A 12,013-nucleotide genomic window follows, 5' to 3' on the forward strand; every position below is an offset into this window, starting at 1 on the left:
AAAAAAAATTGTTGATTGAAAAAAAAACTTGTTCATGGATGAATGGATGGAAGGTGGATGAACATTGAGGGGCTAGATGGGTGAGTGGGCAGGTGGGAGGGAAAATAGGTGGAAACTGAGTGGATATTTGGGTAGATGGAAAGATTGACTGAAGAGGAGGTGGCTGAAGGAAGTGAAGATGAAGGTGAATATTCATGTGGGTGGGAGGTAGATGGATGGACGGATGGATAGAGGGACAGGTGGAAAAGTAGTTATATCCATGGATAGATGGGTGGATGAATGGATGGGAGATGGATGGATGGATAGATGGATGGACGGATGGGTAGAGATAGATGGGTGGACAGGTGAGAAGATCGGTGAGTCAGTGAAAGCATGGGTAGTTGGGTGGGTGGGTGAAGCCTGGGTGGATGTCAGTTCAGGGGACTTAAGGGAGGAACCATGAGGTACCTAGTCTGTGGGCTGTGACTGAGGGGCAGGGCAGGCTGAAGAATGGCGAGATGGATGAAAAGATGGACGTGGGCCTGAGAGTGAGGCGCCTGCAGGGCTCGGGCCAGGCTCGGCTGCCCACACTGCTGCATGCCTCACCGCCCCACAGGTGGAAACCGCATCACGCAGGCGGTCCTGGGCGCCCACGACGGCGGTGTGTTTGGGCTCTGCGCCCTGCGGGACGGGACGCTGGTGTCCGGAGGGGGCCGCGATCGGCGAGTGGTCCTCTGGGGTTCTGACTACAGCAAGCTGCAGGAGGTGGAGGTGAGGGGGAGGTTAAAGGAAGCCCACCCCACCAAGGCACCTGACAGGAAACCCTCCTCCCCGCCCCCCCATGAGACCCCCGATGAGACCTCTGATGACCTGTCTCCCGCATCGGTCCGCTGCCAGGTCCCTGAGGACTTCGGCCCCGTGCGCACTGTGGCTGAGGGCCGGGGAGACACGCTGTACGTGGGGACCACCCGCAACTCCATCCTGCAGGGCTCTGTAAACACGGGCTTCTCGCTGCTGGTCCAGGTGAGCGTCTGGCGCCTCCACCCAGGCCCAGCTCTTCCCCTCTCGTCCTCCCTGCTGCCTCCTCACCAGCCCCGCGAACGCCACACACCTTCCCTCTCCCTGCTCCCCCATAGCCACACCCTGCCCTGCCCCGGGACCCCCCAAGTCCTCATGATGCAGCACGCCATGGGTGTCCGCTGACCAGGTTCTTTCTGCTGTCCTGATGGGGAGTGGCATCCTCTCATGGGGTTGTTCAGTGGCCCAGAGGTTGTCATGCTATCACACGTATCTAGCACGTGAGCTCTGAGGATCTGGGCAGCGCGGTTTCTCCTTGCAGCTCAGAGGCCCTCTGCTTCCTTCCTGCTGTGACATATCCCGCCCCCACCCAGTCAGCCCACCTACGGAGAAGCAGTTTAGTACGATGGTTAGAGTGAATCCCACAGTATGACTGCCTGAGTTCAAATCTCAGCCCTGGAAGAATGTGATGGTTGTAATCCTAGCACTTGGGATTACCTCATAGCAATCCTCCTGCCTCAGCCTCCCAAGTGCTAGGATTACAGGCATGCACCACTATGCCAGACTATGATTCTATGAAAATGAATCTTGATATTATTATTTTTTTTTTTTTGGCAGAACTGGGGATTGAACTCAGTGACTGTTAATCAGAGAAAACATTAGTATGTTACTAAACAGTAATAAACAATAATTGTTAAACAATTAATTAATATTCAGAAGTGTTCCCCCCCCCCCCCAAATGCCTTCAAGGCATGACTGGCTGTCTTGTGTTGTGGGGATCGAACCAAAGCAACCGGAGCCTGACTGCTTTGTTGAAGCAGCCACTTAAAGAACTGAGCTATGGGGCAGGCCCCCCTAAACAATTAATTAATATTGTTAATAATATAAAGATTCAGGGGCTGGGGAGATACGTCAGTGGTCAAGTGCCTACCTGGCAAGCTCAAGGACCCAGGTTCGATCCCCCGTACCACATGTAGTCTTAGAGCCACTTCTATTTTGTAAGCGTCTGCTCTGAATTAGCCTTATATATATCACTTTCTTCCGATCTCTGATTTGATTGAGTTTAGCAATGCTAAGTGGCCACACCATGATCAGACCCATTTCACAGCAGGTAAAACTGAGGCTCCTAGGAGAAGTCACTGCCTAATGACTGGCGGCCCACAGGGAGTAAGAAAACACTGAGAGTCAGTACCAGCAGGCTGAGTACCCTCCAGGAGATCCCAGATTTCTGGCCTACATCTGAGACCAGGCCCATTGCAGGAGGACCTTCCCTGAGCCTTGGAACCTGAACACTGCTGTGGCCGCTACCCACCCACCCTGTGTGTGTGTGTGTGTGTGTGTGTGTAGGATGGGCACCGCCAGGGTGACTCATGAGCTCTGGTGCTGAGTCCCCATACTCTCCTGCTTCCCATTGTGTAAAGAGAAAAGCAGAGACTGAGGGAAGGAGCAGGATTGGCCTTGAGCTACCCAGGGGGGCTGAGGCAGCCGATGGGGGGGTCTTCCCTGGGTCACCCTGGGCAGGGCAGGTTGCTAGGTCTGTGGGTTTCTGACATCAGGGTGGGTAGCGAAAGAACACGGTCAGAACACGGTCTCAAGTCTCCAGCCTGCCGTCTTCCTTTCCCACTAGGGCCACGTGGAAGAACTGTGGGGCCTGGCCACACACCCCAGCCAGGCCCAGTTTGTGACGTGCGGGCAGGATAAGCTGGTGCACCTCTGGTGTTTGGAGTCCCACCAGCCCCTGTGGAGCAGGACCATCGAGGTAGGACAAAGGCTGGATATTGTGCCACCAGAATTTCCTTTGTCCATACCTAGGACTCAGTGCATCAGGTGGAAACCACACAAGGTCTCTTTAGCAGAACGGTAGTTACTAGAGGGATTTGGGTGCTTACTGACTTCCTTGGTGAGGCCACTCCTTGGAGGAGCGGTTGTTGGTAGAATGAACCCCATAATGACACCATAGAACCAAGTGTCCAGGGCAGCCTCTACCACCATCAGGAGAGTGAAGACTCAGGAGCCCTTGAGCTCCACAACATACTGTTGAGCCCTGCATGGTGGTGCACCCCTGTAATCCGAGCAGCCCGGGAGGCACCAGGCCAGAGAATCAGCCTGGCTGCTAGCTGTCTGATTGTCGTTTTGAATTTTTTGAGACAGTGTCTCCCTGTCAGGGAGTTCAAGCTGACCTTGAACTCATTATGTAGCATAGGCTGGCCTCGAACTTTTGGTGATCCTCCTGCCTCGGCCTCTTGAGTGCAGGGTTTATAGGTGTGAGGCACTATACCTGGCTGTTCAGGGTAGTAAGGATAAAAAGTCCGCACTTGGAATAAGGTGCAGGAAGATGAAACCATTTGCCTAACAGCAGTGTAGTTATAGGCACAGCTTTTATTGAGTGCTTCCTGGGGCCATCTTATTTACCACTGTAAGCACTTGACATGTTGCTTGTAACAAGCCCGGGGAATATGTACTGATGATCCACATTTGCCAGAAGAAGGAACCAAGGCTTGGAGACGGCCGATTATTCGATGTCTCTCACAGGTCTAGGAAGTGTGGTAGATACAGGCTGAACCTCGGTCTGACTCCACGGCACCTTATTTATTTATGTATTGCAGTACTGGGAAATCGATGTGCTTGTGTGGAAGCCGGGTTGGCCTTCCGTATCGGAGGTCTTCATACTATCAGTACCGTTTGCCCCACCTGTCCCACTCCTAGGAGGTTACCTAAGGGAGTGATCTGGGATGAACAAGGAGCTGTATGGGTGTAGAGCAGGAGTAAAGACGGGTGGAGAGACAGGACCAGGCTCTGTGGTTCAGACCAACCTGGCGAGGGCGAGAGGTGGGCAGCCATGTGGGCTGTGGGTTCCAGGAAGGCAGTGGAGGGAGGAGAGGCCCCTCTGGCTGGGTCTAGCCTGGCTCCCTGGGCACAGCCCCCCAGCTCTCAGCCCTGCCTCTTCTTCCTCAGGACCCCGCGCGCTCAGCTGGCTTCCACCCTAGTGGCTCTGTCCTGGCTGTGGGCACAGTGACTGGCAGGTAAAGCTGAGGCCGGGTTCCTACTCCAGGGGAAACTGGCCTTGGCCCGAACCCCCACTGCAATCCCAAAGAGATGTTCATTAGGACCCCACTGTTTACCAGGCCATTTCTCAGGATTCCCTCGGGCCTCTCAGGTTGTTGTTCCCACCCCGCCGGGCAGCTCACCCCTTTTCATCTGCCTTCCTTTAAAGATGGCTGCTGCTGGACACCGAGACCAATGACCTGGTGGCTATCCACACTGATGGCAATGAGCAGATCTCAGTGGTCAGTTTCTCCCCAGGTAAGACAGGGGCCTGGGCCTCAGGAGAGGCAAGGGACAGTTGCAGGCAGGAGCAGGGACAGGGCCCAGGCCTTGAACACTGCAGCGAGGGTGGAAGCCTGGAGGGGCTAAGTCGGGACAGGAGGGGGCGGAGCCTGGGTGCCTCCTCATGGCCCCTCCCCCTCCCCCAGACGGGGCGTACCTGGCCGTGGGCTCCCACGACAACTTGGTGTACGTGTACACGGTGGACCAGGGCGGCCGCAAGGTCAGCCGCCTGGGCAAGTGCTCGGTGAGTGGGCAGTAGCCCCCCGCCCGCGCCGCCACCCCTCCCAGAGGGTGCACCATTAACCAACTTTCTACATCAAGGGAGCACGGCTTCAACACACTACTGACTCTGCCCTGGCAGACTACCCTGGCCACCTCGAGGCGTTTTAGTCGGCCCCACCCCCTCCTGTGTCACGCCCCTTTGTGTAGCCCCGCCCACACCGAGCCCCCTTTCTATAGTCCTGCCCCTCACCTCAGCCCCCCTCCTTGTAGCCCCGCCCCTTTGTCCGCAGCTCACCTTCTGTGTAGCCCCGCCCCCTCGTCTAGCTCCGCCCACACGTTCTAAATTGACCTTGTGTTCTAAGCACATTTTGTCAGCCCCCCTTTGGTCTGGCCCCGCCCCTGATAGTCCGGCCCCGCCCCCACTCTCCGAAATACTTTGTGTAGTCTTTCTCCTGCCCTCTGTGTTTTCACCCTACCTCTGTGTTTTGCCTTCTTCCTGATCTAATTCTCACCCTTCTCTTTGGTTCTGCCCTCTTTTGTTCTAATTGTCCCCTTGCGTCCCCCACAGGGCCATTCCAGTTTTATCACCCATCTGGATTGGGCCCAGGACAGCAGCTGCTTTGTCACAAACTCTGGAGACTATGAGATTCTGTACTGTGAGTCCTCATTTGTAGCCCTCCTCAGCCGCGTTTGCACATGTGGTTGGCCCAGACCAGAGCACTCCCACGGGAGCAGAGACCTGGGCCCTCTACCTTCTCATTTCCTGTCCTGTGTGCCCAGCTTTTAATCAGTCCCTCCCTTTTCTGGTTGGTTGGGATGTACACTGCTCAAGTTTTGAGGTGTCTGGACCCAGAGAGCAGGCTTCCGTGGGTGCAGAGGTGTTATGAGGCCTCCAGCCCGGGCCTCGGGACCCCCTCTTCTGTACTGGGGGATTTAATCATGGTTCTTCTGATTTTCTGTCCCAGGGGACCCAGCCACCTGTAAGCAGATCACCAACGCAGACGCTGTGCGGAATGTGGAGTGGGCTACGGCAACCTGCGTTCTGGGCTTTGGGGTGTTCGGTAAGCTCTTTGGGAGGGTGGTCCTGCTGAGGATAGGGGTCCCAAGAATTATCCCAGACAACCGGGTGTACTGGTGCATGGCTGTAATCCCAGCGGTCGGGAGGCTGAGGCAGGAGGATCACCTCGTGTTCAAGGCCAGCCCAAACTACATAGCAAGACCTTGTCTCACACTTACAAATACAAAAAGTCATTCTGGAAGAGTATCGTTGAATGTGTTACTGGTTACCTGCAGGACAGGGAAGTTACACCTTTACTGTTTGTGGGAAGTGTTTGTATAAGACGAAAGGGGAGAGTAAGATGACCAGTAAAGTCTCTTGCAGCTGTAATGAAGTGAGAGGAAGAGGTTCATTCAGGCCCTGAAGCAGTGTCACCTGCAGCTGTGTGCCCTGTGTTAGCCCTGGGCAAGGCAGTGCTTGGACACTATGGTGACCGCAGCAGCCCCTGTCTTGCTTTCCTGGTGCTCACAGTCCAGTGAGGGAGACAGTGTCCCCAGCCAGTGACTGTCCAGGGTGGGTAGGGCTGGAACAGGCAAACTGGGAGGAAACATTTGGCTTTAGCTGGGAGGAAGTCAGGGAGGGGTTCCTGGAGGAAGAAGCCTCTGACTGGGGACTGAGGGATGAAGAGTTCTGTAGAGTGGAGATGGAGCCTGTAGGGAAAGGGAGCAGCATATGCAGAAGCCCACAGGCAGCAAAGAATTGGGAGACATGCAAGAAGGCAGCCGGGTGTGGTGGTGCATGCCTATAATTTCAGCCTTTGGTAGGCTGAGGCAGGAGGATCAAGTTGGAGGTCAGCCTGTGCTACATAGTGAGACCCTGTCTCAAAAAACCAAAACAAACCAAAAAAAGGTCACTGTGAGCCCCATCTTGGATAGAAACAGGATAGGTAGGAAGGAGACAAGGAACTGGGGCCCGGGCCCTGCTCGCCTTTGGGTCCTCGGTGCCAGCTGGGCTCTCACTACCCGCTCCCTCTTTCCCACAGGGATCTGGTCTGAGGGCGCGGATGGCACTGACATCAATGCCGTGGCTCGCTCCCACAATGGGAAGCTGCTGGCTTCAGCCGATGACTTTGGGAAGGTCCACCTGTTTAGCTACCCGTGCTGCCAGCCTCGGGTGAGTGCCGGGGGGGGGGGCGGCCGAGGCCAGGGGTGGTGTGGCAGTCAGGGCTGGGGGTGAGATGCAGCAGCTCTGCTCCAGCGCCACCTCCCCGGGGCCTCAGCTTCCTCACCTCCTGGCTAGCACAGTGGACTTAACGCCAGGGACCTTTCTTAAACTGCAAGTCGGGGAAATTCCTTAGTGCTGAAGCCCTAAAGGCCTTGAAGGGTCTATGCTACAGCAGTGGCTGCCTGGTTGGCTGGTTGGCTGGCTTTCTCTCTTTCTTTGTTTCATAAACTTTCATTTTATTTTATTATTTATTTATTTATTTATTTTGTGCGTGTGTGTGCGTGTGTGTGTGTGTGTGTGTGTGGGGCGCTCAGCCCACCAGGGGGCGGGGCTGGCTGGCGTGTGGTGCTGGGGGATTGAACCGTGGTCCCTGTGCTTTGCTTGTTCTAAGTAGGTGCTTTAGATCACTGAGCCATCTCACCAGCCCCTAACTTTCATTTTATTATTTATTTTTATTTTTATTTTTGGCAGAACCGGGTATTGAACTCAGGCCCTTACACTTGCCAGGGAAGCGCTTATTCCACTGAGCCATCTCCCTGGCCCCAACTTTCATTTTAAAAACAATAAAAAAAGAACAGACAAAACATTAGCAACATACAGAATTTCAAAAAAACAATATGATAAGAATTCAATAATGGCAGTTATGTTGCACATTGTTGTCTTCAAAGGAGTTGCTCAGATTACCAGATAATAAGCTTTAAAATTTGTTACAATAAAAATTTTGAGCATTAACTGTTCTCTTTTCAAGAACCAGTGGATGGGCTGTGAAGGTAGCTCCATGGCCCAAGCACCTATCCAGCAAGTACAAGGTCGTGAGTTCAATTCCCAGTTCAAAAAAAAAAAACAAAAAAACCAACCTAATAAAAATTAGTAGTACCAGCTGGGTATGGTGGTGCATGCCTGTCAGTCCAGCAGTCAGGAGGGTCATTGTGAGTACGAGGCTAGCCTGGGGTACTTAGTGAATTTTGGGGGATAGCCTGAACTATACAGCGAGATCCTATTTCAAAAAAGACAAAAATTAAATAAAATCTGTGGGATTATAATGCCAGCACTCTTAACAGACTGAGGCAGGAGGGTCTTAGTTTAACGAGTCAACTGCGTAGCGAGACTCTGTCTCAAAAAGAAATTAGTAGTACAGTTATCCTGACTGTCCTGTGTACATCCCCCTTTTCTCCCCTTCTTTTCTCTTTTCTCCTTTCTCTCATCCCAGTTGTTCTTTCCTTGTGAGCAGTTTCTTTCCCTTTTACTCTATCTATTGTACCCTTCAGATTTTATTTACTCTTTTCTTTTTCTCTCTCTTTTTTTAATTTTTTTATTTTTTGGTGGAGCCAGGGATTGAACTCATGCCCTTGTGCTTGCGAGGCAATCACTTATTCTACTGAGCCATCTCCCTGGCCCCTAGGTTTTATTTACTCTTTCAGGTTCTTATGCCAGCGAGACAATACGACGTTCACACATCAGCAGTTCTGAAATTGTAGAGTCTTTTCCCCTTACTAACAACTCAACTCATATTTAATGAGTACCTACCATGTGCCTGGGCAGAGGGGAAGGTACATTTGCGAAACTGACCAAGCCAGAGCCGTGACCAAGCTGACATTCTAAGTGGTACAGCGGTTCCACGGTGCTGGCACCCTGGGGATCTTGTATCCCAGAATCCATGATTCCCACAGGAGCCAGGCCACAGCCAAACAGGTGACCAGAGTGATTGTGACCGGAGCAGCCTGGGAGGGCTGCTCCTCACGCTGTTTTGTGTTTTGTTTTGTTTTGTTTTGTTTTTTTTGTCTTTTGAGGGAATTTCACTATGCAGTTGAGGTTGGCTTTGAACTCATAACAATCCTCCTGCCTCAATCCTCAACCTCTTGAGTATTGGGATTATAGCCATGTGCCACCACACCTGGCTCATACCCATTTTTTTTTAACCCGTTCTTAATGGGACACTGTTTTTGGTACTGGAAATTGAACTCAGGACCTTATGTTTGCCAGGCAGACACTTAGACCACCTATCTAAGGCTGAGCAATCTCCTCAGCCCTTGGGAAGCTGGTTCTATGTAGCAAAGCCTTGTAAAGGTTTTGTTTTGCTATATTGAAGATTGAACCCCAGAGCCTTCGCACTGAGCTGTCTACCTGGCCCTTTTTATTTTTCCTTCATTGAGACAGAGTCTCCCTGTGTAGCTCGGACTGGCTTCGAGCTGGTCTTCATCCTGGTCCTCCTGAGTGCACCACCATACCCGGCTGTTGTAACTTTTTTTTTTTCTTCTGTATTCGGGACAGGGTCTGCAGGGTGTGCAGGGTCTCACTAGTCGGTCAGACTCATAGTGGTTCTCCTGTTTAAAGCCTCCCACGTGCTGGGATTACAGGCGCGTGCCACCACGCCCAGTCTCAATTGCTAGCTCAGCGTGCCCTGGGGGCGGGGCCGGCACAGCAGGCCTGGAGATTGAACCCCAGCCCCTGCATCTGCCTAAGCAGGCACTTCAATCCCCTGAGCTATTTGGTTGGCTCCTGTTGTAACATTTTTTTTTAAAGGTTTATTTATTTATTTATTTATTTGGTACTAGGGATTGAACTCAGGACCCTGCGCTTGCCAGATAGATGCTTATTCTACTGAGCTATCTCCCCGGCCCCTGTTGTAACATTTTAATAGGAAATCATTGCACAGAAACAGAGGGCCAAGGCTAGCCTGGGCTCGATAGTGAGTTCAAGGCCAGCCTGAACTGCACAGCAATACCCTGTCTCACAAAACAAAACAAAACAAAACGAAAAAGTAGAGACAGTGAACCCTTTTTTTTTTTTTAATTTTTTATTTATTTATTTTGTGTGTGTGGCCAGCTCAGCCCACCAGGGGGCGGGGCTGGCTGGCATGTGGTGCTGGGGGATTGAACTGCAGTCCCTGTACTTTGCCTAGCTTCTTCTAAGCAGGTGCTTTAGACCACTGAGCCATCTCACCAGCCCCCGAACTCTTCTATACCTGTTACACCTGTCCCACTGTTAGCAGAAGTGTCTCTCTCCATCCCTTCTCACCTTTAGTTTTTTCCTTCCCCCTCATTTTTTTTCTTTAATTTTATTTCTTTTTTTGCGAAACCGGGGATTGAACTCAGGCCCTTGCGCTTGCCACGGAACTGCTTATTCCACTGAGCCATCTCCCCGGCCCCCTTTTTTTTTTTTTTCCATTTTAGAAGTTTTATTGGTACGTTTTAGATGTACTTAGTGGTAACATGTAGCATAGGGAGTTTGCACCTGTGCATGGTATAGCTCACGTCTTTTTTTCCATTCTTCCCTTCCCTTCAATTCGTCTCCCCGTTCTTATATTCGGAAAGCTTTGTTTTGTTCTTGTTGTCTTTTTAAGACACGGTCTTACCATCAGGTCCCGCTGGCCTTGAGCTCACGCTGTAGCCCAGGCTGGTCTCGAGCTCGCAACAGTCCTCCTGCCTCAGCCTTCCGCGTGCTGAGAGTACAGGTGTGCGCCAGCACACACAGCTAACGAAAGTTTTGGTTCTATTTTTTTCCCTTCTACTCTTTTTTTTCTTGTCCCTTCTCACTGCTCCTCTTGTTCCCCTTCTCATTTGAACATTTTCTTCCCACTTCCCAATATCTATTATACATTTTGGTTGGTTGGTTGGTTTTTGGTACCAGGGATTGAACTCAAGACCTTGTGCTTGCCAGGCAGGCGCTTATGCCATTGAGCCATCTCGCTGGCCCTGTTACACATTTTGGTGTCATTTACTCTTTCAGTTTCTCACAACAGAGAAAAATGCAGTATTTATTTATTTATTTACTTATTTATTTTTTCTTTTTCTTTTTTTTTTCTGGCGGAACTGGGGATTGAACTCAGGCCCTTGCACTTGCCAGGGAAGCACTTATTCTCCTGAGCCATCTCCCAGCCCCTATTTATTTTTTCTAAGAAACTTTTTTTCTATATTTTAACATCACAGAAATTAAAATAGCATATACCAACGTACATGGCATTCTTCTTTTTTATTTTATTGAGAAACAAATAGCAATGAGACAGTTTCAGAACTGATTAATAGGACAGTTTCAATAATTAATACATTGTACATTTTTATCTTCTTAGTGGTTATCCATAGAAAAACGCAGTATTTAACCATGTGTTTCTGATATATTTCACTTCAGAATATGATCTTGATGTGCATCCATTACCCATTTAGATAGAAATATTAGGCTTTTCTTTTTTTTTTTAATTGGTGCCAGGGCTCGAACGTAGGACCTTGTACTTGCCAGGCAGGTGCTTATGCTGCTGAGCTGCTGAGCTGTATCCTCGGCCCAGGCTTATCCTTTGGGGCAGAATAGTACTCCATTGTATTAAGAAAAAAACCCCACATCTTCCGTATCCATCCACAATTGATGGGCCTTTGGGTTGTTTCCAAGATTTCGCTGTGATAAATGGTGCTACTGTAAAAATGGGTGCAGCTATTTTGCTGTGATATGGTGCTTTTCAGTTATTTTTGGGGAGTTCTGGGACTCAAACTCAGGACCTTGTGCTTGCCAGGCAGGCGCTTGTTCCTCTGAACTACAGCCCTGCCCACTTTTAATTCTTTCAGGAAGATGCCAAGAAGGGGAATAGCTGGGTCGAATGGAACATCTAGTTTTAGTTTTTTGGGGAACTGTCCAGGCTGATTCCACAGTCTTTCAGAGTCTTCTCCTCTTCACTCCTCTCTCTCCTTCCCTCTACTCTTCTTCTTTCAATACTGGAGATTAAAACCCTGGTGCACCAAACTACTAAACTTTTTTTTTTTAACAGAGAGACAGTGCGATCTTCCTGCCTCGGCCTCCTCAGTAGCTGGCTTTACAGGCGCCAGCACCACAGGAGGACCTCTTTCTTTCTTGGCTTCTTCACTCCACATTATGTCTACAAGATTTATCCTTATTGCAGATAGCAGTGGTGCATTCTTAGTTATTGATTGATACAGCTCCATTAAATTATTTATGCATTAGTCTTCATTTTTGTGTGTGGTACTGGGATGGAACCAACATTGATTTCTTAATATGATCCTGTACCCAGTCCATATTCAGATGCCCTTCGCTGTCTCCACAATGGCTGTCTACCGTTAGGTGGTTTAAGTCGGGTTCCAAACGTTGCATTTCCTCCAGGCTCAGGTCTCTTCATGCCCAGCCTCTCTTACGAGCACTTTCATGTTTTCTTTTTATGCTGTCAAACCCAGGACCTTTTATTTATTTACTTATTTATTTGCAATACTGGCGATCGAACTTGGGATCTTGTGCTTGCCAGGC

The 12,013-nt window shown here is 50.5% G+C and overlaps 1 protein-coding gene across 3 annotated transcripts in view; it reads left to right on the forward strand.

The window, feature by feature from the left end:
* Positions 1 to 12,013, forward strand: part of Eml2 (echinoderm microtubule associated protein like 2) — a 30,222-nt gene that overhangs the window by 16,781 nt on the left and 1,428 nt on the right. For all 3 annotated transcript variants that reach the window (XM_004644298.3, XM_023704464.1, XM_012517618.2), the window contains 9 exons: positions 596 to 750; positions 877 to 1,002; positions 2,624 to 2,755; positions 3,952 to 4,019; positions 4,211 to 4,299; positions 4,470 to 4,567; positions 5,114 to 5,201; positions 5,511 to 5,606; positions 6,585 to 6,715. In XM_004644298.3, coding sequence (XP_004644355.2) covers positions 596 to 750; positions 877 to 1,002; positions 2,624 to 2,755; positions 3,952 to 4,019; positions 4,211 to 4,299; positions 4,470 to 4,567; positions 5,114 to 5,201; positions 5,511 to 5,606; positions 6,585 to 6,715 — 983 coding nt within the window. The remainder of the gene's footprint in view (positions 1 to 595; positions 751 to 876; positions 1,003 to 2,623; positions 2,756 to 3,951; positions 4,020 to 4,210; positions 4,300 to 4,469; positions 4,568 to 5,113; positions 5,202 to 5,510; positions 5,607 to 6,584; positions 6,716 to 12,013) is intronic.

This window comes from Octodon degus, unplaced genomic scaffold, assembly GCF_000260255.1.
Source record: "Octodon degus isolate 3935 unplaced genomic scaffold, OctDeg1.0 scaffold00197, whole genome shotgun sequence".
In the NCBI taxonomy this organism is placed as follows: Eukaryota; Metazoa; Chordata; class Mammalia; order Rodentia; family Octodontidae; genus Octodon; species Octodon degus.